Source organism: Diceros bicornis, chromosome 33, assembly GCF_020826845.1.
Source record: "Diceros bicornis minor isolate mBicDic1 chromosome 33, mDicBic1.mat.cur, whole genome shotgun sequence".
NCBI classification, from domain to species: domain Eukaryota; kingdom Metazoa; phylum Chordata; class Mammalia; order Perissodactyla; family Rhinocerotidae; genus Diceros; species Diceros bicornis.
The window spans coordinates 25205799-25233752 of record NC_080772.1 but is presented as its reverse complement, the minus strand read 5'-3'; the positions used below and the strand labels follow the sequence as shown (position 1 = coordinate 25233752).

Sequence of the window (27954 nt, the reverse complement as noted above, 5' to 3'; positions counted from 1 at the left end):
TACTAGCATAGCGCAGGTGAGAAGGCACCGTACCTGCTCAGAAGGTGCCCCCAGCCATGGAGCACAGCAGCCAGAGGGATCCATTGAGTGGTGGCTCAGCCCCTGCATGGGTGCCCCCCAGCCTTAGCACAGTGCAGGCGAGAAGGTGCCATGCCTGCCCAGAAGGCGCCCTAGCCTACGGAGCACAGCAGCCCACAGGACCCACCAAGTGGTGGGTCCTCACATGGGTGACCCCACCCTTAGCATAGCACAGGTGGGAAGATGCCCTGCCTACTCAGAAGGCACCCCCACCCAGGTAGCACAGCAGCCCAGGGGGCCCACCAAGTGGTGGCTCAGCCCCCACCTAGGTGACCCTCCTGCCTAGTGCACAGCAGCTCAGCCAGTCCCCTGCTGAGCACAGAGGCCCTGCCTAGGGTGCCCAACCTGCCTGCCCAGCATAGAGGCCATGGCATGTGAGTGCAACCTGCAGAACAGCTATGAACAGCTGGGGTGAACACAGAGTAGCCCTACCTGTATAACTTCCAGCAGATGGAGCAGGATCAGAAAACACAGCTCCTGTCCACCCCCTAGTGGTGGCAGGTGGAATCTGCAACCTGATACTAACACAAATGTACTGGCAAAGGATCACTTCATCAAACACCATGAAGAACTACATTAACACTTCAGAGCAGAAGGAAAATGACAAGTCTCCAGAAACCAACACAGAGCTCACAGAAATTTACAATCTAAATGACAGAATTCAAAATAGTTATCATAAAGAAACTCAATGAGTTACAAGACTTCTCAGAAAGACATTTCAATGAGCTCAGGAATAAAATTAATGAACAGAAGGAATACTTCACCAAAGAGATTGAAACTCTAAAAGAAAGAAACAGAAATTCTGGATATGAAGAACACAATTAATGAGATAAAAAATAATCTAGAATCCATAAAAAATAGAGCTGACATTATGGAGGGCAGAATTAGTGATTTAGAGTATATGATTTAGAGTATAGAAATATAGAAATGCTTCAGGTGGACAAGGAGAGAGAACTAAGATTTTTCAAAAAGTGAAGAAATTCTTTGAGAAATATCTGACTCAATTAGGAAAAGCAACATAAGGATTATAGGTATTCCAGAGAGAGAAGAGAGGGAGAAAGGAGCAGAGAGCTTATTCAAAGAAATAATAGCTGAGAACTTCCCAAACCTGGGGAAGGAGCTGGAAATACCAGTGAATGAAATCAACAGATCTCCTAAATATATTGACATGAAAAGACCCTCTCCAAGGCATATAGAAGTAAAGCTGGCAAAAGTCAATGACAAAAAAAAAAACATTAAGGACAGCATGGCAGAAAGAATAACCTATGAGGGAACCCCTATCAGGCTTTCAATGGATTTCTTAGCAGAAACCTTATAGGCTGGAAGAGAATAGAATGATATAGTCAAAATACTGAAAGACAAAAACTTTGAGCCAAAAATACTCTATCCAGCAAAACTATCCTTCAGATACTATGGAGAAATAAAAGCTTTTCCAGATAAACAAAAGCTGAGGGAGTTCACCACCACTAGTCCTGCCCTACAAGAATCATTGAAAGGAGCCCTCCTATCTGAAACTAAAAAGCAAAGATTTACAAAACCTTGAGCAAGGAGATAAATAGACAGATAGAATCAGAAAATTGCAGCTATATATTGGAATAGGTCAGTAAACACTTAATTCAACACAAAAGACAAAGAGAAGGAAAGCATCAAAAATAAATATAAAGACTTCAATTTAGTCACAAACTCATAACAGAGAAAAGAACAATTCATGACAATTACTCAGAAGGGGAAGAGGAAAGGGATGGAACCTGCTTAGGCTAATGGAGATAAAAGACTATCAGAAAATGGACTATCTCATCTATGAGATCTTTTATACAAGCCTCCTGGTAACCACTAAACAAAAAATCAAAGCAGAGCCACAACTCATAAATAAAGAGAAAACAGAAAACCACCAAACTGAAATGGCAGTCAGAAATACAAGGGAAGAAAAGCAAGGGAAATATAGAACAACTGGAAAACAAGAGATAAAATGGCAGTCTTCAGCCCCCATATATCAATAATCACTCTAAATGTAACTGGATTGAATTCTCCAATCAAAAGACACAGAGTGTCTGGATAGATTAAAAAACAAGACCCAACAATATACTGCCTCTAGGAAACATATCTCAACTCTAAAGACAAACACAGGCTCAGAGTGAGGGGATGGAAGAGGATACTCCAAGCAAACGGCAAACAAAATAAAGCAAGTGTTGCCTACTTAGATCAGACGAAGCAGACTTAAAGATAAAAAAGACAATGAGAGACAAAGAGGGGCAGCATATAACAATAAAAAGGACAATCCACCAAGAGGACATAACACTTATGAATATACATGCACATTACACAGGAGCACCAAAGTATATAAAGCAACTATTGACAGATCTAAAGAGAGAAATAGACAGCAACACAATAATAGTAGGGGACCTCAACACCCCACTTATGTCAATGGATATATCATCCAGACAGAAAGTCAACAAGAAAACAGTGGTCTTAAGTGAAATACTAGACCAGATGGACTTAATAGATATATATAGAATCTTCCTTCCAAAAACAGCAGAATACACATTCTTCTTAAGTGCACATGGAACATTCTCAAAGATAGACCATATGTTGGGAAACAAGGCAAGCCTCAATAAATTTAAGAAGACTGAAATCATGTCAAGCATCTTTTCCAACCACAATGGTATGAAACTGGAAATCAACTACAAGAAAAAGGCTGGGAAAGTCACAAATATGTGCAGACTAAACAACATGCTACTGAACAGCTGTTGGATCAATGAAGAAATCAAAGGAGAAATTAAAAAATACTTGGAGACAAATGAAAATGAAAACAACTCTTATGGGATGCAGCAAAAGCAGTGCTAAGAGGGAAATTTATAGCAATCCAGGCCTACCTCAACAAAGAAGAAAAATTTCAAATAAATAATCTTAAACTACACCTAACAGAACTAGAAAAAGAAGAACAAACAAAGCCCAAAGTCTGCAGAAGGAGGGAAATAATCAAAATTAGAGCAGAAATAAATGAAATAGAGACTAAAAAAAATGGAAAGGACAAATGAAACTAAGAGCTGGTTCTTTGAGAAGATAAACTAAATTGACAAACCCTTAGCCAGACTCACTAGGAAAAACAGAAAGAAGGCTCAAATAAATAAAATTAGAAATGAAAGAGGAGAAATTACAATGGATACCATAGAAATACAAAGGATTATAAGAGAATACTGTGAAAAACTATATGCCAACAAACTTGATAACCTAAAAGAAATGGACAAATTCTTAGACTCATATAACCTCCCAAAATGGAATCAAGAAGAAATAGAGAATCTGAATAGACCAATCACAAGTAAAGAGATTGAAATAGAATTAAAAACCTCCCAGAAAACAAAAGTCCAGGACCAGATGGCTTCTCTGGAGAATACTACCAAACATTCAAAGAAGATTTAATACCTATCCATCTCAAACTATTCCAAAAAATTACAGAAGATAGAACACTTCATAACTCACTCTATGAGGCAAACATTACCCTGATACCAAAACCAGACAAGGACAACATATACACGGAAAATTACAGGCCGATATCACTGATGAACATAGATGCAAAAATCCCCAAACAAAATATTGGCAAATCCAATACAGCAATACATTAAAATGATCATACACCATGATCAAGTGGGATTTATACAAGGGACATAGGGATGGTTCAACGTCTGCAAATCAATCAATGTGATACAGCGCATTAACAAAACGAGGAATAAAACTCACAAGATTATCTTAATAGATGCAGAGAAAGCATTTGACAAGATCCAACATCCATTTATGATAAAAACTCTCAATAAAACAGATATAGAAGGAAAGGACCTCAACATAATAAAGGCCATATACGACAAACGCACAACCAACATCATACTTAATAGGGAAAAACTGAAAGCCGTTCCTCTGAAAACAGGAACAAGGCAAGGGTGCCCACTCTTGCCACTCCTATTCAACATAATACTGGAGGTTTTGGCCAGATCAATTAGGCAAGAAAAAGAAATAAATCCAAATTGGAAAGTAAGAAGTGACACAAGCGTTTGCGGATGACATGATTCTATATGTAGAAAACCCTAAAGAATCCACCAGAAAACTATTAGAAATAATCAACAACTTGGCAAAGTTGCAGGGTACAAAATCAACTTATGAAAATCAGTTACTTTTCTATACACTAACAATGAAATAGCAGAAAGAGAATTCAAAACTATAATCCCACATACAATTGCAACAAAAAGAATAAAATATCTAGGAATAAGTTTAACTAAGGAGGTAAAAGACCTATACACTGAAAACTATAAGACATTATTCAAAGAAATTGAAGAAGACATAAAGAATTGGAAAGATATTCCATGCTCATGGATTGGAAGAATAAACATAGTTAAAATGTCCATATTACCAAAAGCAATTTACAGATTCAATGCAATCCCAATCATAATCCCAAGGACATTCTTCACAGCAACAGAACAAAGAATCCTAAAATTTATATGGAACAACAAAAGACCCTAAATAGCAAAAGCAATCCTGAGAAAAAAGAACAAAGCTGGAGGCATCACAATTCCTGACTTCAAAATATACTACAAAGCAATAGTAATCAAAACATAAGTGTTTCCCTGAGTTCTGTGAGCTGTCCTAGCAAATTATCAAACCCGGGTGGAGAAGGAGTCAGGAACCCCTGATTTGTAGCCAAGTTGTTCAGAAATGCCAAAGGCCTGGGGCTTGTGATTGGAGCCTGAAGTGGGAAAAGTCTTGTGGGACTGAGCCCTTAACCTGTGGGGTCTGCATTCACTCTGGGTAGTTAGTGTCAAAATTGGACTGAACTGTAGGACATCCAGTTAGTGTCCAGGGAGTTGGAAAATTGGTTGGTGTGGGAAAAACTCGCAAATTTGGTGTCAGAAATGTGAATAGAGAAATGTTTACCTTTAGTTGGTGTCAGAAAAGTGGGATTTACTAGAACAGCCCACCTCAAGGAAACATGTGGTTTGGGACGTGAGAGGATGAAAGGGTTTGAATGAGCAGCCTTTGACTCCTGGAAGACCTCACGGTCGCATGCACGCGGTGCTGCAATCAGTTACTAAAGCTAAAAGTTACCAACGGAATTTAGAGATTAATACAACTCCCAGGGAGTTGGTTTCCTGGATGCATAAGGAAATACAAACCGATAAGTAAAGGTGAAATATACAATCCCTTGGTTATTGTTATCCGTAATAACTAAAATGAAATTAAAAGACAGTGCTGGGTTGGACCTTGCTGCTAGACCAAGCTCAGATTTCGGTTGGTCTGAGCTTAGGCCACTAGCTTCAAAGCCTGCCACAAAGGGAAAAATTGTGTGGGGACAACGGAGAGTATCTCTAAGACCTCTGGTCACCAAGAAGATAGTCCATATGTCGGGGGGAGAAACCAAAAACCTGCTGAAAGCAGGGAGTACTGTGTGACAGAGTCTCGTTTGTGGCTTGGTGTGATCCGCTTCTTGAAGAACTTTTACGAAAATGGATTGTGAGAGTAATTTAGGGAGAGTGTCTGTGGTTTTGAATGCTGCATGTGGAAGATCACGTTTGGGTTCACACAGGACCCACGGCTCACTATTGTGAACAATCGCAGGTGGCTATACGTGATCCAGACACGTATAGCAGGTTGTTCCTAAGGGAATAGCCAGCCTGGTGGATGGGGTAAAAGCCGCTATGAGATCTGTTTACCCTGAGAAGGGAGACTGCCCCACTCCCTCTGTAAATGCAGGTGGAACACCCCAGATGAAGCAGCTGATATGCTTGATATGCATGTGGAACTGGCCTCATAGTAATCAGGGTATGCACTTGCTGAATACGCTGGTTACCTGAGTCATGGTAAATGCTGTGGTTAAGGGGCCCCCTTGTGCGTGAGCACCCCGTATAGCCTTAGTGCTACATAATGGAGCAACAGTCTGGGAGCCTTATCAAATTCGCTCTTTTATCTTCCCTTCATGAGTCTTACGGATGCTTATAAAAACATTAGGTTAATTTACAAGAGAATGGGAAGAGGCCGAGGGAAGAGTCAAGGGACTAGTCTTAGGTGGATGAAAATTTTTAAAAGATTATTAAGAAATAAGGTAAATAAAGGAACTATTGATAGGGGTGAAACAAAGAGACAAAAGAAAGAGGAGAGTCATGGGACGCATCCCAGTAGAGTGGAAATCTTTAGATAGTTATTTAAAAATGAGTTGAATAAAACTGACATTGATGAGGTTAAAACAGTCTTAATACTACACTATCAAAAGTTGGGCAGGCCAATGGGACACCCTGCTGGTCCCCTGATATTAAAGGGCCCCAAACAAGTCAGCTCTATTTACCCCAGTTTGGAGAAATTTTAAAAGTCCGAAAGCAAAGATTACAATGAGAAACCCAACCTGCAATCACTTGGGCCAAGAGTCAGGCAGATTAGTCAAGATAAAGATTGACAAAAGGGCCAGGGTCCCTAGGCTCGACCCCCTTACTGGGGACTGTTGGGGCTCAGGGCAGGCTGCCCTAAAATATCCCCCAATGGCATATTGATTATTTTGAATTAAAGTTATTTGAGAAGCAGCTAGTACAAAAAGGACATTTGCACCTCCTCTCTCTGTTCCCTCTGAAAGCAGGAAATAAATCACCCATGTGAAAGGTACCCTTCCCACACCAGGAGATAAACATCCTTATCACCAGATCTGGGGAATTCAGGGCTGAGAAGGCTGTATAAAAATCTTATTACTTTTACTAATTTACTACCTCAAGTCTAAACTCTGCTCAAATTCCTCACTAATTATGTGTCCCAAACCTAAGTTTCTGTGTCTTGTCAATTCCTCACAAATTTATGGTTTCTTTGTGTAAAAAAAGATATATAAACTACCTGCTTTGTTCACTCTCTGAGCATCATTAATATGATCTCCCATAAGTATGTATTAAATTGGTTTTTCTCCTGTTAATCTGGTCTTGTGTCAATTTTATTATTGGTCCAACCATAAGAACTCAAGAGGGGAATAGGGGGGAATTTCTCCCTCCCCAGCAGGACCCAAAGCCTTACACACAAGAATGGGTAAGATGGTCAGGGGATGGAGAAGAGAAATTTCTGAGAGTCCTTGATATGGGACCCTCATTCACTGTGTACCAACCATATTGGTGAAGCCCTGCCACAGGCTACAGTTAGATTGGGAGAACGTAGAAATGTAAGTTTTGATAGGATTGTGAAGATTGAAACATTTAAGTGGACTTATGTAAAGAATTTGTGTCTCCTTTACCTTCTGCACTCACTGTTTTAGCCTAGTGGTGGTCCTGCCAGTGTGACGCTTAGAAAAGTCAAGGGTGCACTCCTCAGTGCAGTTGCAAGCAAATTAGGTAGTTAGGAGTATACATTTCCAAAAGGTTGGAATAGGTCTGAGTAGGTGTGGTAAACTTAATTCAAACTCAGTAAAGGTTGGTGGTCATAGTTGGGGTGGGAAGAAGAAGAGAGAGTCAAGAGCCAAGCTTTGAGGCAGCGGTGGTTTATTATCCGTGGACATCTGGGCAGCCCTTGGGGAAGCTATCTTAAGAGGTGAAGAAGACTTGGTGGCTGCAGCCCTAGGCATAGAGGGCAGCAGGTACTAGACAAGAGAAGTTGTATATCAGGTCTTAAGAAATGGTGGGTGTGTGTGTATGTGTGCCTGAGCGTGCGCACACGCGTGTGTGTGTGGGAGGGCAGTTGGCAAGATGGAGAGAACAACAATACCAGGACCTTGAGCTGAGGGAGCAGACAGGTCAGCTGGCCCCACACAGCAGCAGGAATATAGAGAGGCACCAGATGATTTCTTAATACACCAGTAGGCCTCACTGTCATTGGCAGGTATAGGGGAGGAAAAAAATCTTTTTCCTTGACCCGTCTAAGTTCTTAACTGGAACCTCTGTAACAAAAGACAGATTAAGAAGAGAAAACATACAAATTTATTTAATGTAAGTTTTACGTGCCATGGGAGCCTTCATGAAGAAATGAAGACGTGAAGACACAATTAAACCTGCGTGCTTTTATGCCAGGTGTGATGAAGAGTGGAAAGTCATGGCAAGATATGATGGGACAAAGATAATAAGGTAAACGTAGTGAACTGGCAGAAACTTAGCAAGGCCTGTCCATGCAGATTCCTTTCTGTGTCCCTTCATCTTTCGAGATGAGGATGCTCCTTTCCTCCAGGTGTAGAGGGATAACCTCTCACATGAGGGTTTTATGACCTCTTCCACAGGAAGGTCAGAAAGTCCTTCCTGCACATGCCATTTCTCAAATTTCTTCAGCTTAAAATTTTCAATATGCCCAGGTGCCATATTTTGGGGTAGTATGTTCTGGACCCTGTCACGGGCATATATGTTGAATGACTAAATGAACAAATGGCTTGCGCCTGCAGGTGATGCTGGGGTGGGGCTAGGAGAGGAAGAACAACCCCTGCTCTGGGTGATGAGCGCTCTTGACACTGCCCGTCGGCCTGTCCTTGTCTGGCTGCCTTCTGGTCCCTTCCTAGGTCACATCTCACCTCCTCACTGGCATCATGATCATGGCCCACTTGCCACTGCAGCGTGTCCCAGAAACGCAGCATGATTAAATGTTACAATTGTACGTTACTGCCCGGGAGTTTCCTCCAGCCTCCAGCTTACCCCTCATGTCTCTGCTGCTGCAACTGCTAACTGCCTGAACCTGCCCAAAGCCTCCCCCTTGACCTGGGGAGGAGAGTGGACTAGAAAAGCTTATTAAGCCCTGTTCCTCGTGAACCTGGTTTTGTAATCTCCACAATTCAGGTGTGTAACGGCCTCCAGTGGGCAAGGAGGGTGTTAGACAAGGGAGGTCGGCTGCCGTGATTCATGCAGAGCCAGGTATCCATAGAAGGAAATTTCCAATGTCACGTTTATTTTAATACAGGAGCAATACAGTGAAAAGACAAGGGAGATATTTCAGAGAATGCGTGGGGTTTTAAATGTGACCCTAAAATTCTTTGACATGCCTCCCACGGAGAGCTGGGGTCAGGTCCTCTGCTTCTTGAATCTGGGCCCTATGACTACTTGGCCAATAGAATGTGGCAGAATTCACAGCATATCTGTGCCAGTTTCTGGGCCCAGGCCTTGAAAAACTGGTGTCTTTGATTTCCTGTTTCTTGGAACCCAGCCACCATGCTGAGACGAAGCCAAGCAGCTGCACAGAGAGGCCACAGGTAGGTGTTCTGGCCGAGAGCCCCAGCCAAGGTCCCAGCTGGCAGCCAGCATCAAACGTGGACAGGAGTGAGTGCACCCGTACGTGATTCGGGCTCCCAGCCTGTGAGCTGCCTTCGCGGATACTGCACGGAGCAGGGACAAGCTGTTGGTCTTGCCCAAACTGCCTGAACTAAAGAAACTGCTGTTGTTTTTAAACCACTAAATTTTGGGTTGGTTTATTACACTGAAATATATTACTAATTCAGAATGCCATTGACAATTACCAAAGAGAGGAAAGAACGAGAAGGTGTAAACAGCTGGAAAGTTCAGTTTTTTCCTTCCTTTATAAATGGGAAGGGAGAAGGATGTTTTGTGAACAATGAAGTCTTTTGAAAAGGGGGGGACAATAGGGAAAGATGGAGAGGTGATTGCTAAGATGATGCCTCTCAAAATAGTCACAATTAAAAAGGGTTTGAAGTCATCGAACTTACTTAAGAAGCAACACTTGCCATCCTCCCTCCCCACCCCCACCATGTTCAAAGATTTTACAAATTTATTTCCATTGCAAGGAAACTTAATTATAAACAAGGCACATTTGTAGGCTTTGTTAGATATATATGATTCAAAGAAAAGTATAGGAAATTTAGGGTAAAAATGGTGGAATAAAGCCAAATTATAGATTCTCTTTCTGGATTGTTTTCCCACACTACTATCCAATTCTCTGATTCTCCAGACACCAACTAAATGGGAAAAAACACAGTTTTTATTTACTCTACTACTCACACCAACACTTCGGACACCAGATGTATGGATTTCCCCAAACAATTCTGACACTAACAGCCTGGGGTTAGTGCAGACCCCACAGGTTAAGGGCTCAGTCCCACAAGACACAGTCCCCCCTCTGCCCACTTCAGATGTCAATCGCAAGTCCAGGTTGTCACCTGTGCTTCTGACTGACCAGCTATATAATCTAGGTGTTCCGCCATGCGCCTAGTTGGGTGAGCAGTGTGGGACAGGTTGCTAAGAGACAGAAGAAAAGACCCAGAGATGGTGAATGAGACATATAGGTTTATTGGGAGTTACTTACAGGAAATGTCCAATGGTGGCCAGCTTGACAGAAGTGTGCACCTGCTACCAGACCCTGAGAGGAGCTTGCTTAAGTAGGCAGAGGAACAAAGGCTGTGTGCTTGCCAAGGGGGACTGTCCCTGTATGACCTGCATTCCAAGGACCACAGGTCCCCCTAGAGGGCCTCCATGTTCCCTCAGACCGCGACGTTCTTTGCACTAACTCTCTCATGAGAAACAGCTGGGTTGGCCAAGCTATTGGCTGTGTTACCACCACGGGTGCTGGTGCGTAGCCCAGACAAGGGGCTTCAAGGATGCACGGCTTAAGGGGCATGTAGGCTAGTGACCCTACACTAGGGTTCCCACGACCCTTTCCTCAGGTTCAACAATTTGCTAGAGTGGCTCACAAAACTCAGGAAAATGGTTTACTGACTAGAGTACATGTTTATTATAAAAGGATACAACTCAGGTACAGCCAAATTGAAGAGATGCATAGGACAAGGTATGGGAAAAGGGTCATGGAACTTCCATGCCCTCTCCAGGCATTCCACACCCCCAGCACCTCGATATGTTCAGCAACTTGGAAGCTCTCGCCTTCAGTGAGTGTTTTTTATGGAGGTTTCATTATGTAGGCATGATTAATTAAATCAGTCATTGGTGATCTCCAGCCGTCTCCCCTCCCTGGAGGTCAAAGTGTCAGGTTAAAAGTTTCAACCCTCTAATCACATGGTTGGTTCTCCTGGCAACCAGAGCTCCCATCCTTAGGTGCTTTCCAAAAGTCACTTTATTAACATAAACTCAGGTGTGGTTGAAAGGGGCTTGTTATGAATAACAAAAGACACTCCTTTCTCCTTTAATACTCTGAGCTATTTCAGGAGCTGGAAACAAAAATCAAATATAATAACAAATTATAGTCCTATCACTCTTGTCACTTAGGAAATTACAGGAGTTTTAGGAGCTCTGTAACAGGAACCCTGAATGAACACCAAAATAAATATTTCTTATTATATCACAATATCACACTCTCCCATTCCTAAAAACTAATGCAATGAATGAAACTAAACATAATTTTATTTTTCCCAGAAGCTCTACTGGGCAAAGCTAAACTAATAGAAGATCTAGAGATAGCTTCCTAGATTAGGCTTGAGCAAAATGAAAATAAATTATGTTAAAATTATGTAAATCATTACAGCAAAAATGATACTAATAAAAAAAATGCAACATTGCATTCAAAAGACAGAGGAAGAACCCAGGCTAGAAGAAAAATAACCCATGGAACAGAAGAATACTTTCAATGAGTGCTTTGCACTATAGACAAATGTCATACAGGTGAGTACACATTCAACAAAAGAACTCAATTTACAGATGATAAAACACAGATTGAGATGCAAAAGCAGACTATAAAGCTATCTCATCTTGCATTTTAGCAAAGTAAGATTGAAATTGAGACTTAATGCCATTACAAATTTAACAACTGAATTAGAATCAAAATATTAGACCGAATATAGCTGAATCAAATTTCTGGCACAGTGGACAGTGTACATATACCCAAGGAAAACAATTGAGATTTTTAGAGAGAAAATGATAGATATGAAGGAGAAAGAAAAGTCAATATAAATATAATTGGTTTGCTATTATTTTTATTCAAAAATATTTCTTGAACATTATGTTTCATAAGACTTAAAAGGACCTCTGGGGCCAGCCCTGGTGAGCTAGTGGTTAAGTTCGTCATGCTCCGTTTGGTTCCTAGATGTGGACCTACACCACTTGTCTGTCAGTGGCCATGCTGTGGCAGCGGCTCACATACAAAAAGAGGAATATTGGAACAGATGTTAGCTCAGAGTGAATCTTCCTTAGCAAAAAAATAAATAAAAAATAAAAGGACCTCTCTATCCTTTATTAAATAAAATTTTGTTTCTTTACTCTTAATGATTATATCTGTAATGTAATTTATTTCTACTGTTTTTTACTACAGAGTTTAGGCATCTGATACCTTAATAACTATTTTGACATCATTATTATGGAAAAAAATATTGAGTCCCAAGCAATCAATTATTAGTGAACACACCAAGACATCGGGAATTTCCAGAATGATATTCTAATAGAGGTAAAGGATTTGGAGGTGTTTATTTTATGAATTTATCTATTCATTCATTCTTCTGTAAGTTCCATGAGGGCAAAGACTTTTAAGATTTTTTTCATTGCTATGTATCCCTGGGCCACAAATAGTACTTGGCACATACAGTTATACATCACTTAACAATGGGATAAGTTCCGAGAAATGCATTGTTAAGTGATTTCGTCGTTGTGTGAATATCATAGAGTGTACTGAAGGGGAATAAAATTTGCCATCCCAAAATGTGTCTCTTTGACATGAGGATTATTTTAGGTTGATTATTTTTTAGAAACAAAAGACTCAGAAAGTTTTTTTTGTTACCTTCCCCTTAACTGCCTAAAAGAATTCAGATTAAAAAACCTGTCTCAGGAAGCGAGCTATCACCTTGGCGTAACATGTACTAGGTGGTAGACAGGGAAGAACCTAGAAAAGAATGTTTGTTGGGCTCCCTTCTGTGTTCTTCTGTTTCTGTGTGGCCAAACACTTGTTTTCCAAACGTTCGCTCTTTTTCACATACTTGTGAATTGCCTTCCTTCCTGTTGAAGTCCCTGACTCTCCCCACCCCCAACATCTTCTTCTGTCTTTAGCTGAGGATGGTATTTAAGGTGAGGGCTTCAGCCATTTTGGCAAGTTTCTTGGTTTTCCTGGGTTTCTCCCATGTATACATGTTATTAAATTTTTGTTTGTTTTTCTCCTGTTAATCTGTCTTGTCAATTTATTCTTAGACCAGCCAGGAGAACCTAGAAGGGTAGAGGAAAATTTCTTCCTCCCATGCAGTACTTACACAAACTTACATGGTATAGCCTACTACACACCTAGGCTACATGGTACAAACCTTATGGGACCATCGTTGTGTATGCAGTCTGTTGTTGATCGAACTGTCATTATGCAGAGCACGACTGTAGTAGCTACTCAGTAAATGTCTGTCAAATTCACTAATCCATTCATTCAACCAACATTTACTGATCACCATAGGCACTGTGCTAGATGCTGGAGAAGCAGAGATGAGGAAGTCATTGTTCTCGTCTTCAAGGGGCTGAAGGTATAGTAGAAGAAACAAATACTGTGTAATGATAAAAATATGTTCAGATATCAGCACATAAAGGAGAGTAACCTGTATGGTGGGGGCTGGGGGCTAGATGAATTTTACAGGGAAAGAGATGTCAAGAAAAGGATGTTATAAGAGAGGACATGGATGGAAGAGAAATCTTGGTTTGTGATTCTGGAATCTGTCCCATTCAGGTTGCTCAAACCTGACCACAGTGAATTTGAAAGCATTATCTTTTTCTGATTGTTGTATATTTGACTTCAGTGGTACTTGGTAAAGATGCATTGATAAATCAGCTACTTTGTTTTAATTAGCTACCAATAGGACCACTCCTCTTTAAATATCTATTATTTTCAACTCCTACACAAATATTTTATCTTAAAGTAAAATCCTAAGGAGATCATAAATGTATGTGTGGCTGTCCACATCACTCAGGTGATTTCATGTACTGATGATACCTTCGGCAATTCAAAGTGCTGATTCAAGCTTAAAAACAATTTGTCTCGGATAATTATTGGCTTTTAAAAATTCATTCTATTTGAGGTTTAAATGTAATATGCCCATGGCCTCCTAGGTAGCAAGTGGATAACCAACGACTTAAAATCATTTATAAGAAAAAGTTACAGTGGAAATAAAGTTCTCAATGAACTTTAATGATCTGAATCAAAGGGAATAAAATTTCCGACCACTTCAGAGTCATTTTCAAAATCCATAAACTCATTCATTTATTCCAAAAGCATTTACTTCCACCCATTTGCTATTGGCTGCTGGGACTACAAAGATGAATGAGACACAGAGCCTGCCGGTAAACAATGCACTGTTTGGAGGGTGGAGACAGGCTCAAAAACAATCTAATATAACTACAATGTCAGAGAATAGAGGGTCAGGAGAACAGCGCTGGCCCACTCAGAGGAGGCAGAGAACGACCGTCAAGGAAGGTGATGCTGGAATGATCTGAAGGATGATTTGCTCATCTGCTGAGGGGATGATGGACGCAGGGAGAGGAAATAGGCCATGGAAAGGCACAGAGGTGGGGCCTGGTCCTTGGTACTGCTGGTGTGAAGGGCATGTATTCATTCACCACATTCAGTAAGTGCGTATTTGAATGTTGACTACATGCTAGGCTTGAGCAGCTAGAAGTCATTAATCAAGGACTAGTGCAGATTTAGGGAGGATGTAACATATCGGAGGGAATCAGCAGAGGTGAAGAAGGGAAGGAGCAGAGGAAAGGGTCCCAGGAGGAAAATGTGGCAATAGCTAACTTCCCACCTCATGAGACCTACCACATGTCAGGCCCTGTGTAACCAGCTTTGTGTATATTATCACATTTACATACATATTATCACATGTAATCTCCTCGAACAAAAGAATAAACTGACTGATCGGGTAAGTAACATGCGCATGGTCTCCTAGTTAGCAAGTGGATAACCAGTTCTGGTTATCTAATTCTGGTGCCCTTGCCTTTAACCACCACCCTACACCGTCTCCCCAGTTGTAGACAGAACTATCGGTTTTAGGTGATGACTGAAATCACAGGCCTTGTTCATGCTGGGAAGAAACCCTGGGAATAACAATGCCAATGGCTAAGTTTGTGAAAACACAGTAATAATTCTATTTCTAGACTTACTTTGTCGTCGGATTATTTTTGGTGTCGTTTACTAAATGAAGTGTTGAATTTCATCGGGCCTAACTGGGTTGAAGCTATCTGGACATCAGTAACCCACATCAAAACCAGGATGAGTCAAGAAGTAATTCGAGTTTTCTGGCACTCTTGCCTCAACAATCTAGGATCTAGGGCACTGTTCGAAGATGGTCCTCATTTTCGGTTCCAAGGATTTCTCTTTCATGTGACCGAATGCGATTTTTTTGGTCGAGGAGGCTGTCTGGCCACGCTGCCGATCTTGGAGAACAGGTGATTACCGATCACCAGCGTGCTCTGGGCGAGACGGCTGCACTAACCCCCTCCCCGCTCCCCCGCCCCCCTCCTCCCCCCAGGCTGGAAAGGTGCAGGATCCGCTAAACCGTGCATCGCACAGCGGCGGCCGGAGCAGACGCGGGATGGTCGCGCGTCCCCAGCAGAGCAGAGGCGGGCAGCCGGAGAGCCTGGGGAAGGTACGGGCAGGGAAGCGGGGCGCGGCCCGCCGTCTAGAAAGAGCAGAGGGTCAGTGGGGCGGGGAGGCAGCTGCCGAGGGCAGGTGTGGAAGGGGCTGCTGCCCCGGGCCCACCCTTTGCAGCCGAGGGGGCGGGGAGCCGGGCCGGGGACCCGGAGACTGCGGACGGGGCGCGCTCCCCGGGCACTCGCTCGCCCTCGTGCCCAAGGCCAGGGGGACGGCCCTGGCCCCGGGGCCCCGCCGGCCGGCGCCAGCACCGCAGTGCCCGCGGCCGCCGCTGCTGCGGGGGGCCGGCCGGCCGCCAGGGGGCGGGAGCGGCGCCGCGAACAATGGCCGCGCTGGGCCGCGGGCCGGCGCGAGGCGGAACGGAGGTAGGGCCGGCGCCGCGCGCGCGGCGCGGCTCCGCGGAGGGCCGGGGGCGCGCGCGCGCCGGCGGGCTGGGGCGCGGGAGCGGCGGCGCGGGCGGGGGCGCGCGGCGCGGGCGCGGGAGGGCGCGGCGGGAGCGCCGGGAGGCGGGCGGAGGCGGGGGGCGGGGAGCCCGAGGGCTGGAAGCCGGCGGCGGCGGCGGCCGAGCGGGGTCAGTTCTCTGTAGTGTTTGCCAATGTGGGAGCCGTCTGCAAAGTGTCGCGGGCCAGAAGGTAAATACCGCCGTTCGGGGCGTCCGGGAGGCCCCGACTTCCGCCCCGCTGGCGGAGGAGCCAGAGGGCGCCGGAGCCCTGCGGGGCCGCGGCGCGCGGCGCCCCCCGCGAAGAGCGGCTGGTCCGCGGCCTCCCCGCCCTCCGCGGGCTCGCCCCTGCCGGCAGGGGGAGGGGGAGGGGGAGGAGGTGCAGGAATGGGGGGCGTGTGTGGGGCGGGTGGGACGACACAGGTGTCCGGAGGGGAGGAGCCGGGAGGCAGGCTGGGAGGCCCGCACAGATGGAGGGGCGGGGGGGCGGCAGGGACCCGATGGGGGGCGCGGAAGGTGGGGGCGCGGGGCCCGGGTGGGACCCGCCGGAAGAGGGGCCGCGGGTGCAGCGGCGCCGTGGGAGAGGGATGGGGGGCCGCGGGGGGGTCCCCGGGAGGGGGGGGATGGAGGGAGGCCCTCGGAGGGTCTGCGGGGACTGGGCCTGGGGGCGCCGGGGGGCGGCTGTTTCTGTATAATGGGCAAGTGGTGAAGACGTACCGCACCGAAATGGGAGGGTAGGTGGGGCCGAGGGGACAAAATAGACCCTGTGACAGGCAAGTTCTGCTGTGGCTCCTGCGAACTCCTGCCGTGATGGCTCGGTTTAAAGGGGTGGTTGGGAGCTAGTGACCTTGCCGGGGTGAAGGGAGTTGGGCGCGGAGACAAAGCTCGGTTACAGAATCCACTGTGTGAGCGCAGAGCCTCCCGTCCCTCCCGGGGAGCGCCGGGGACTGGGCGAGGGGGGTGTTCTGCAGAGGCAATCGAGGAGACGCTAAGCTGGGATTCTTAGGGAGGGGGGCGGGGATAATGGCCTCGGGGTTCTGGAAGTCCCTGGAAATATGGGCAGAATTTTGCACTTGTGAATAATTTTCTTTGGAAAGGGTCCATGTTTGGGTGACCGCCCCCCCCAAGGTTAAGAACTACTTGGGTAGAGAAGGACCATTCAATTAGGGGAATGTACTAAAGGATTTTAAGGTGGGTGGTTCCTGCAGACAAGGTAGAGATAGATTATCCTTTCAAGGTATTTCACTGTTAGCTGAAAACCTTTCTTTTTAATGTATGATTTCACAATTTTGGTGAACTTTTGCTGAGCATTACTTCTCTTCTGATGGATCCTTATGTTTTAAGAAAGCATGGTGAACACTTGAAATCGAAATTGTGATGGGCAGGCAGGATAATAGTAATTTAGTAGGAGAACAGATTGCAACGTTTCTCCAGGAGATTTCTTCTCTGTCCTTGCTTTCTTCAGATGATGATTCAAATATACTGTTGTGAATTGAGCTGCAGTGGAAAAAATTCTTATTTAATAAAACCATCAAAACCAAGACATTCTGCATCTCGATTGTTTTGTAATATGGCAAGTTTTTCATTTTTCATTTTGTCTATATTTTACTGCAAACCAGAGATATCACATATCACTTGAATTGTAGATTTGCTGCATTTTGCAGCAGGCCTGTATTAAATTTGTGAAGCACTTACGCCAAACTATGTGGTGTGTGTGCCTTTTTTTTTTCCTGCTAGGATTTCAACTCAAGTCACCATTGCCATATTTCATTACATGGCAGTGTAGTTTGAAATTTATTCCTAAGTGATCATTAGTTGGTAGGATATGGTGAATATTTCCTCACAGATGACTAAATTTTTCCTTAAGCGGTGTTTTGTATTTGTAAAAATGTTGCTGTATAATCCAAGTATGTGTTGTTAACTTCAGATAGAATGCCGTGTAATTTTTAAGTTTTAACTTTTTATTTGGAAATAATCTCAAGCTTACAGAAAAGTAGCAAGAATGAGAATAATACAGAGGACACTCATGTAACCTTTACTCAGATTCACCTGTTAGCATTTCACCATTTATCACTTGATCTCTCTATCACACACACATACACACATAATGTTTTTTTCCTGGACCATTTGAGAGTAAGTTACATACATCATACCTCTTTACTCCTAACTACTTCAGCATGGAAAACCGTGTAAATTTTACATTTTAGCTTACTTGGCTTGCCTGGGATGAAGTTCTGGGAAAGAATGGCTTGGTCTGGTTTTTAACAAAAAATAATATCAAAAATATCTAAGATGGTCATCAAACTTTTTAGTATATAAACAATACCGAAGGTGAGGCTGTGTGGTTTTCCTGTTTTAAGATCAGGTTCTACAAGATATAATTGGCCAATACATTGGGTTCTTTTTCTTAGTAGCTAACCTTCTCTTTACTCCTATCACTGTGTCTCCTTTTCTTTTGTACACTTTGAGCGCTGGGTTTCTGATCATTTATGTATACACATCGTAATAAAGAGAGGGAAGAATCCAGACATTGGAAAATTGAATTGTGTTCATATTAGACTGAGTAGCTGGAGACATGCACAGTATGATCAAATCATGTATAGATATATTTGTGCCTCTTCTGGATAGATTTTGAAGAAAATATTAGATAAGTGTCTAGAACCCATAATAATTATAATTTCTATATATATTTATAATTTTTTGATTTTTGAGTAAATCCTTGAAGTTCTATATAGGACCCTTGCCATTATGTTGTCCTAGAGGTCAAGCTTTGTGTGACAGGAAAAATTTTAAGAAGTCAAGTCTTTATAATTTAACGTGTAGTGAAGAGAAGAGGACTTTGAACCAGAGGATACTGGGTTTTAATCCTAGCAATGGACTATGGGGAAGTAACCCAACTTCTAGAAAAATGAGGGTAACACCCCACATCCCAAGGTGATGAGGATTAAATGAGTTAATGTAAATGGCAAAATGTGGCTCCTGGCATATAAAATTGGTGTCCGCTAAATGTTAGTTTCCTTTTTTTCTTGGCTGGAGGTATGTGGAGTTTTTCACTGGAATAGTTCATGGATTGAGATTTGTATATACTTAGAATATTTCATAGGCTCTTACCAAATATTAAAATTTATGCTGAATTGTGTTGTTTGTCTTAATAAAAGCAAATTTTTGAGTACCTACTTTGAAAAAGAAATGAAAATGAAAAACATTTTTTTAATGCTTTTGAAGGACCTCATGAATTCTTTAGAGTAAGAAGCTTTTAGTTGATATTTAGTTTTGTAGTAGTTTGGAGTCTAAGAATGGGGATAGTAAATGTTTGTGCTTTTCATATTGTCAAACAAGACATTCAAGTGAGAATTGCCTGTCAGTTGTGGGATGGGTGGTGGTATAAACATTTATAGATATATTAATTTGATAATGCCATTTTATAAAGCAGTATTTAACTGTTGAGGATTTTATAGATTTAATTTTGTACGGCTTTCGGTTTATCAGATGGCAAAATGTGATTCATAATAGAAGCAGTGAGTTATATTAGTAGTACATTTCCGAGACATGTTGGACCCTTCATTCTTCGTGAGCAGCAAGGCTTCTCCAGTTAGTAGGGCCTTCTCTCCATAAACCCCCCTGTTTTCATTTAGTAGCTTGGAATTTGGAACTGCATGTCCTAATGTGCCTGACTGGATATCGCTGTAGAGCATTTTTGGGACATGTGAATAGGTTTCTCTAAAAGTACTTAGCTGTAATTAGGATGAACTCTAGCTGGAAACTTTTTTGAGAGAGGAGGGAGAGGTGGATTTCATGAAACTATAGACAGTATAGAACTGCTCTACATTTTATTGACATGCCTTGATATTTTATCAAATTGTTTTAAATATAGGATAGTAGACCAGGGATGTCTTTAAAGAGAAAATGAAGTGTTAAAGATGTGCTGCTGTGAGCATTCTGAATTATCCGTGGGATGGTTGTGAATTATTTTTATATTGATATAAATCTAATATAACTTGTTTGTGAGAAAGAATAAGTTCAGAATGTTATCCAGGTACCTCACAGAGTGCTGTTATAGGCATATTAGTTTCATGTTTTAATTTATACAGATCTTTATTTTTATAATTATGAAGGAAAGGCTTATAGAATATTTAAAATTGTACGGTCAATTTTAAGTGAATAGATGCTTTCATTTTTGTTTCGTCATAAAATTACCTTTTGTATATCAAAAAATGTACCCCTATATCTATCTTACTGTGCCTACTTCTCGGAATCTGCCACCAATGTTACCAAACTCTTAATGTTGAGGAAATACATACAGGTCTATAGATTAGCATCTGTAACTTTTAGTGGCTTACATTAAGTAAAAACAAAATGGGATTTCTCAAGTTTGGTGAGTGCTTACTAAATAATGTTAAATTCCAGAAAGTAAGAGACACTAAATCACTGAGATGCTGTTAGTGGTTTATTCACATTTTAGCTTCCAAATGAATTATTTTAAATTAAAGAAAATGAAAATTGGTTGGGACCATATTTATGTTATAGCTAGTGTATTTTAATAACATTTGACTGATGCTATACTGTTTAATTTCATCTTTTGAATAAAAGGTAAATGTTTAAGTTCTGTGATTTACTGCTTTCAAATTCTAATATTACTCATTTGCTCATGTTGAACAGGGAATTGATTTTTTTGGCCTACCTAAATATGTTAATTAATACCTAAAGCACTATAGGATTATAAAATTTTAGCATTGAATGGAATTGTCTTATTTGTTCTTGCGTAACAAATTACCTCAGAAATTAAGGGCTTAAAACAACAAACATTATCTCAGTTTCTATGGGTTAGGAATATGGGTGCAGCTTATCTGGGTGCCTGTGGCCCAAGGTCTTTTATGCGGTTGCAGGTAAGCTGTCTTTGGGACTGCAGTCTCATCTGAAAGCTCGACTGGGGGAAGATCTGCTTCCAAGCTCATTGGTGTGGCTCTTGGCAGGATTCAGTTCTTTGGGGGTATTGGACTGAAGGCCTCAGTCTCTTTTGGGCCCTTGGCCAGAGGCCTCCTTCAGTTCTTTGCCCTGTGGACCTGTCCAAAGGCAGCTCACAGTATGGCACCTGTCTTCCCTCACAGCAAATAGGTGAGAGAACAAGAGCAGGTGACACCCAAAATGGAAGGTATAGTCTTTTTATAACCCAATCTTGGAAGTGGCATTTCATTATTTCTGCTGAATTCTATTTGTTAGAGGCTGCCTGCCACAAGGACTTTAGTTTACTTTTTAATAAAGAAAAAGAAAGAAAGCAAAAGAACTCAAAGATGCATGAAGTAATTTACCAAGGCTCAAAAGATAATCTCCTGAAGAGCTTGGACTAAAAGTCAAATTCACTGATACTCAGGCCTTGTGCTATTTGTACAACGTGGGATTCTCTTGGAAAATATAAAAATTGATACAGATGCTGAGGTCACTAGTGTAAGAAATATATTAGAAACTTTCAAAGTCATTTTGAATTGACCCAGTTTATCATCTTGAAAGAATAGTAGCCCAATATATATACATACACATGTAGTCACATATGTATATATACACACATATATATATGGTATCTGTGTGTATATATGTATCTCAAGAACCTTTGCTTCTGAGGGATAGTTCAATATTGAAATTTTACAGCATAAAAATTTCTACAACAGTGGTTGGCTTTAGCTCTTTTGCTGTGTATCAAGACTGTTGTTGCTTTTTAGATAATTTTTTTGGAGGCTCTGTACATAATTTATTTTTTACGTAAATTTTTCCCATTAGAAGATCCCATGATTTATTTGTTTGTTTATAAATTTGGGTTTTCTTGCCCTTCTTTGATATCTTTTTTTAAAATTAAGTATAGAAAAGAACATGAAAAGAAATACAACCATGGTGAGGAGGCCAAACCCAGAAGGAAACAAATCCAAATGTAATGATGGAATGTGTCAGGATGGTGATTTTCTTTTTGAAAATTTTATGTGAAATTTTAATGTGCATGCTATTTTTATGATGATGATAAAACCACAAACAAGAAAATCCAGCTTCTTAATCTTACTGTGTACTCATTTCTATACTACTTGAGAGTATACATGTGTGTGGCGTCTTCTTTAGGCTTAATTTATCTTACAGAGGATGGGAACAAAACTGTTCAAATCCTTACTGGAGCAAGGGGAGTATATGTTAGTATATGTTAGATATGTTAGATATGTTATATGTTAGTATAGAGTATATGTTAGTCTGAAACTTTTAGATTGTTTTTAACAGCTTCACTTTTGCTGGAATTGTCTTAGAGCTCTAGAACCAGAAGGGACTTGGTTCAGCCCAGATCTGCACTGTCCAGTATGGTATCCATTAGCCACATGTGGTCATTTAAGTTGAAATTAACATTGAAGAAAATTAAAAATTTACTTTCTTGGTTGCATTAGCCACGTTTCAAGTGCTCAGTAGCCACATGTGGCTAGTGGCTACTGGATTGGACAGAGCAGATATAGAACATGTTTATCATCATAGAAAATTCTATGCTGATCTAGATCTACTCCATTTTATATTTGATTTTGATCAAGGGCATGTGTTTACAGTGCTAACCATTGCGATCACCAACTGAGTTGAACTTTATTTCTTCATTTTCATTTTCCAGTTTGTGGAGCCGTGAGGGATACAGCAGTTTGGTCAATATTGTTTTAACATGCTTCAAATAAATCAGGTGAGTTTGTGTTAAGGCATGTCATACGTATGTGGTGCTTGGGCCATAAATTGTGAAACATTTTAACTCAGCTTTTCCATAACCATAACCTGACCACCGCTTTATAGAGCAATTACAAACTCTATATTCATCATAGGAGACTGTGCAGGGCAGCTTGTTTAAGGATTATAGTGATAGTCCTGAAGGTTGATAACTTTTGAGCATGTAGAGCAGAAGGTTTGTCTGTTCTTTTTAGTGTCACATCCCTCTGGGACTTGGTGTGTTCAGAATGCTTACAGTTGAGATCTAGCTTCAGTAGGTGGCAGTTCTGCAGACTGGAAGCATTTCTAGTGACAAATCTTGTGAAGCAGTTGTATCTGTGTGTTAAAAAAAGGTTCCTTTTCTAGGGCACTGGAAAGGGCTATAAGGAAGTGCTCTGCTAAATAAACGTTAGCGTATGATGCCTTAGACTCACTGAAAAATATTTTTCTTAGGTCTTGGCATTTCTCCAAGAACTTCATACATTTAATCTTGTCTTTCTGAACAAATAGGGCATTGTATCATAAGTATAACATTAGAAAATACTTTATTTCAAATTTGCAAATCAAGAGGGAAGTAATTAATTTGATTGCAAGATTTGATTGCAAGAAATAATTTTTTTGTGAGTTGAGGAAGTAATACATGCCCTCCTGCCCCTGCCCCATCCAACGCACCTTGCCTAAGGAATCTCCTCTAGTTCCTGTGCATCACACACCATCTCTAAGCCAATGACTTCTAAGTTTGTCCCTGGTCTGCCTCTTTTCTGAGCTCTAGACTCACGTAGCAGTTAGCAGCTTGATCTCTTAACTTGGATGTTTTCATACATCTCAGACTTAACGTGTGCCCAGGAAACGATCTAAATGCTTCAGTTACGCTGGACTGTTTCACTTCCTAGATTGGGCAAGATTGTTCCAGCTGCAGGGGCTTTGCACAGATTGCTCTGCCTGGACCTCTCTTCCCTTCCCCTGTGCTTGGCTCACTTGGCTCGAAGGCCTAGTATTTGCTCTCATAGCACCCTGCCTGCCCTTTTATTTAACGACATCCTGATATTCGCAGTTATATTCAGATTTGTAATTAATTAATGTCTGTCTTCCTTGTTAGATGGTATGCTCCGTGAAGGCAGGTCCTAGGTCTCCGGATCTTAGAATAGGTCTTGTTGTATATGGTTTTCATGTTTTTGCTGAATGAGTGGATGAGTGGTGCTCTGGTTGTCACCAAAGCAAGGAGATCTCCATTCTTTTCAACAATAGCCACGTAATTGTGTTGTCAGTTTTGGTATTATATGATGCTTTTCTTACACAAATGCCATTAATGTAAAATCTCTCCCTTATGCAAAGTTGTTATTTGATTTTCTCCTTGTACTAGAAAATTTTCTTGTGCAACAAATATTGCTTTCATCAAAGACGTTACTAATATAGGTTTAAAGGACTCTTAAAGCTGTGCTGTGCTTAGTGCTTCCTGTACCTTCACAGTTGCTGTCAAGTCCCATTGGATGCGTTGATGGAGCTTTATGAGACATGACTCGCAAACTGTGTTGTGGGTGTGAACTAGCCACTAAATGACTGTATGGATACCTGCTATTGATTATGGGGACAATTAGAATAATTTGTTTCATCTTCTACCATAGACAGATGGAAATGATCATTCATTTTATGCCAGTCAACGTCATTGAAAATTATAGTTTATTGCTTAGTCCTAGTGAGATTTACTAACTGTCTGTGCCACTGGGCATGTTGAATCAGGCATTGCATACAGTTCGTAGGCAGCGTTCGTTTGGCCACAAGTATGGCCTGGGCCTTTGGCTAGAATTTGTACACAGTGCCTGGAGATACACTTGCTTTGCTTGTAAAAGACTCACTTCAGGTCCTTGTCTTGTTATTGACTAAGTTTTATCCCCCAGATATTCAAGTCTGAGATGAAAGGTTAACCTCATTTGGGATAGTAGAAGTTATAGAGAAGACCTTCTCTTCAGCCAAACCTAAAGTCACATTGCATTATTACACTGCTGAGTGATTTTTATGTTGTATCGTTTTCATGGTGACTGCTTTCCCATTAGAGTGAGGGTTCTCAAGATGAATGAGAAAAGGCATGGAAGGGCGATTGAAGCTGACGCTCAGCTTGAAACAGTTGAGATTCTCCTACGTGGTTTTTCAACACTGTCTTTAGGATCAGTACTAAATTTTTCTTGGGGAGGTCTTTTTGTTTGTCGTCTTAAAATGCCTAAATAGTACTAACATTCTTCCATGTGTGTTCCTAGAACTAATTAAAAACTAGGCTGTCAAATAGTAAGTTACTGGATGTTTTATTTGATATTAATTCTGCCTGACATTATTATTATTAGGGAACACGGGAATGTTCCATGTTGTGTTACGATAATGATACCTCTATCTTTAACTTGTGCTCATTTTTACTTTTGCTTTTTAAGAATTTGTGTTATCCATGTGCGACTCATTACAGGGTATAGATAAGGGAAAAAAAATCACAAACAATTCCACTATTCTTTTACAGGGATAATCACTGCCAACATTTGGGGGTATATACTTCTAGATTTTTTTCTATGCAGTTATGTTTTTCTGTGAATACATGTTATTTTAAAAAACTGGGATTATACAGTACATTATATCCTGAAGTGACTTCATAATAATCCATAGTTTGGAAGTACTACAATTTATTTAATCAAACCTTTATTGTTGGACAGATTTTGTATTATAGTTAGTGCCACAGTGAGTATTTTTTTTACATATATCTATGTTCCTTTGTCCGTTATTTTCTTGTTATTATTAGAAATGGAAATATTGGCATGGGGGCACGCAGATTTTAGATGTTTGATGCATAAATACCAAAAATACAAAATAATTTCTATTAGAAGTGTATTAGAATGCCAGTTTTCTTACTTAACACATTTTCAATATTTGCCCATATGTCTGACAAAAAGTGATGTTTTAATTTGTATCTCTATAATTTGCTTATATTTGTTGTTCTTTTATGTTTTGTCTTTTGTGAATTGCTTATATGTGTTCACTGGTATCTTTTCCTTTTTATTTGTACATAGAATTCTTTGGATTATACCCCATTGAGAATTTCTGAGCTAGTATTTATAATCATTACTCTATATCTTTCCATTCATTGTTCAACAAATAACCAATGGGAACCTGTGTTTCCAGGTACCATACTAAGCAGGAGGTTGGTATATTTTAGACCTTTCTCCCTGGTGATAAATTATAAGCCCCTAGGGAAAGGAAACCCATTTTAACATCAAGCTGTAGTAAATATAAATTAAGAAGGCACATTTACTGTGAAATAATATTTTAAAATGAGTGGCTGAAACAGGGCAAAATTTTTGGAGTGAGTTGGTGAGGCAAACTTGACAGGGCAGTGTGTCCTGAGGGATTGGAAAGTCTATATTAGGCGGCTGTAGCACTGGGCGAGCCCAGCAGCAGGAGATTAACAGAGGTCTGAGTAGTCTGGTGGTTCCTTTTAAAGAGGTTTGGTAGTAGATGTTGGGAACGTGAACGCTAACAGGAAGCTTTAGGTCTTGGCTCAAGTGGAATGGGAGGCAAGCAGGACAAAACACAATTTCAGTGCAGGAAGAGTGGGAGAACCTGATAGGACAAGAGAGAGCCAGGTGTTATATAGGAAGAATAAAGTTGTACCAAGATATACTGTGAAGTGTAAAGCCAGGGTATAATCATCAAGAAACAAAGGCCTAAAGTTTAAGGGATGATGACACCTGTCTCACAGATTTGTTCTGAGGAGTAATTGAGATAAAAAAGGCCAAAATGCTTAGCGTTGGTCCTGGTACTGTTGCTACTGCTATTAATATTACTGTAGGCATACCTTGGAGGTATTGCGGGTTTGGTTCCAGACCACCGCGATAAAGTGAATATCACAATAAAGTGAGTCACATGAATTTTTTGGTTTCCCAGTCCCTATAAAAGTTGTTTATTAAGTGTGCAATAGCATTATGTCTAAAATAACAATGTACATACCTTAGTTAAAAACACTTTATTGCTAAAAAATGCTAACCGTCATCTGAGCCTTCAGGGAGTTGTAATCTTTTTGCTGGTGGAGGGTCTTGCCTTGATGTTGATGGCTGCTGACTGATCGGCATGGTGGTTGCTGAAGGTTGGGCTTGGCTGGGCAATTTCTTAAAATAAGACAACAGTGAAGTTTGCTGCATGGATTGATCCTTCCTTTCATGAATGATTTCTCTGTAGCACGTGATGCTGTTTAATAGCTTTCCCACAGTAGAACTGCTTTCAAAATTGGAGTCAGTTCTCTCAATTCCTGCTGCTGCTTTATCAACTAAGTTTATGTAATATTCTAAATCCTTTGTTGTCATTTCGACAGTCTTCATAGTATCTTTACCAGGAGTAGGTTCCATCTCAAGAAACCACTTTCTTTGCTCCTCCATAAGAAGCAACTCCTCATCCATTAAAGTTTTATCATGAGATTGCAGCTATTCAGTCACATCTTCAGGCTCCACTTCTAATTCTAGTTCTCTTGCTATTTCCACCACATCTACAGTTACTTCTTCCGCTGAAGTCTTGAACCCCTCAAGTCATCCATGGGGCTGGAGTCAACTTCTTCCAAACTCTTGTTAATGCTGACATTTGGACCTCTTCCCATGAATCATGAATGTTCTTAATGGCATCTAAAATGGTGAACCTTTTCCAGAAAGTCTTCCATTGACTTTGCCCAGATCCATCAGAGGAATCACTTTCTATGGCAGCTGTAGCCTTACAAAATGTATTTCTTAAATAATAAGACGTGAAAGTCAAAGGTATTTCATGATCCAGGGGCTGCAGAATGGATGTTGTGTTAGCAGGCATGAAAACAACATTACTTTCATTGTACATCTCCATCAGAGCTCTTGGGTGACCAGGTGCATTGTCAATGAGCAGCCATATTTTGAATGGAATCTTTTTTTTCCTGAGCAGTAGGTCTCAACAGTGGGCTTAATATATTCAGTAAACCATATTGTAAACAGATATGCTGTCGTCTAGGTTTTGTTGTTCTATTTATAGAGCACAGGCAGAGTAGATTAAGCATCATTCTTAAGGGCCCTAGGACTTTCAGAATGGTAAATGAGCATTGGCTTCAACTTAAAGTCACCAGCTGCATAAGCTTCCAACAAGAGAGTCAGCCTGTCCTTTGAAGCTTTAAAGCCAGACATTGACTTCTCCTCTCTAGCTATGAAAGCCCTAAATGGTGTCAT

At 41.3% G+C, this 27954-nt stretch overlaps 2 protein-coding genes across 2 annotated transcripts in view; both read left to right on the top strand.

Annotated features, from left to right (window-relative positions):
- UBE2W (ubiquitin conjugating enzyme E2 W) overlaps positions 1–22716 on the top strand; it is a 139075-nt gene extending 116359 nt beyond the window's left edge. The window contains exon 6 of the mRNA XM_058528894.1: positions 22653–22716. Coding sequence (XP_058384877.1) covers positions 22653–22699 — 47 coding nt within the window. The 3' untranslated portion in view covers positions 22700–22716. The remainder of the gene's footprint in view (positions 1–22652) is intronic.
- The window catches only part of STAU2 (staufen double-stranded RNA binding protein 2), a 301766-nt gene continuing 296466 nt past the window's right edge, over positions 22655–27954 (top strand). The window contains exon 1 of the mRNA XM_058528887.1: positions 22655–22718. Within this exon, the coding sequence (XP_058384870.1) occupies positions 22701–22718 (18 nt within the window). The 5' untranslated portion in view covers positions 22655–22700. The remainder of the gene's footprint in view (positions 22719–27954) is intronic.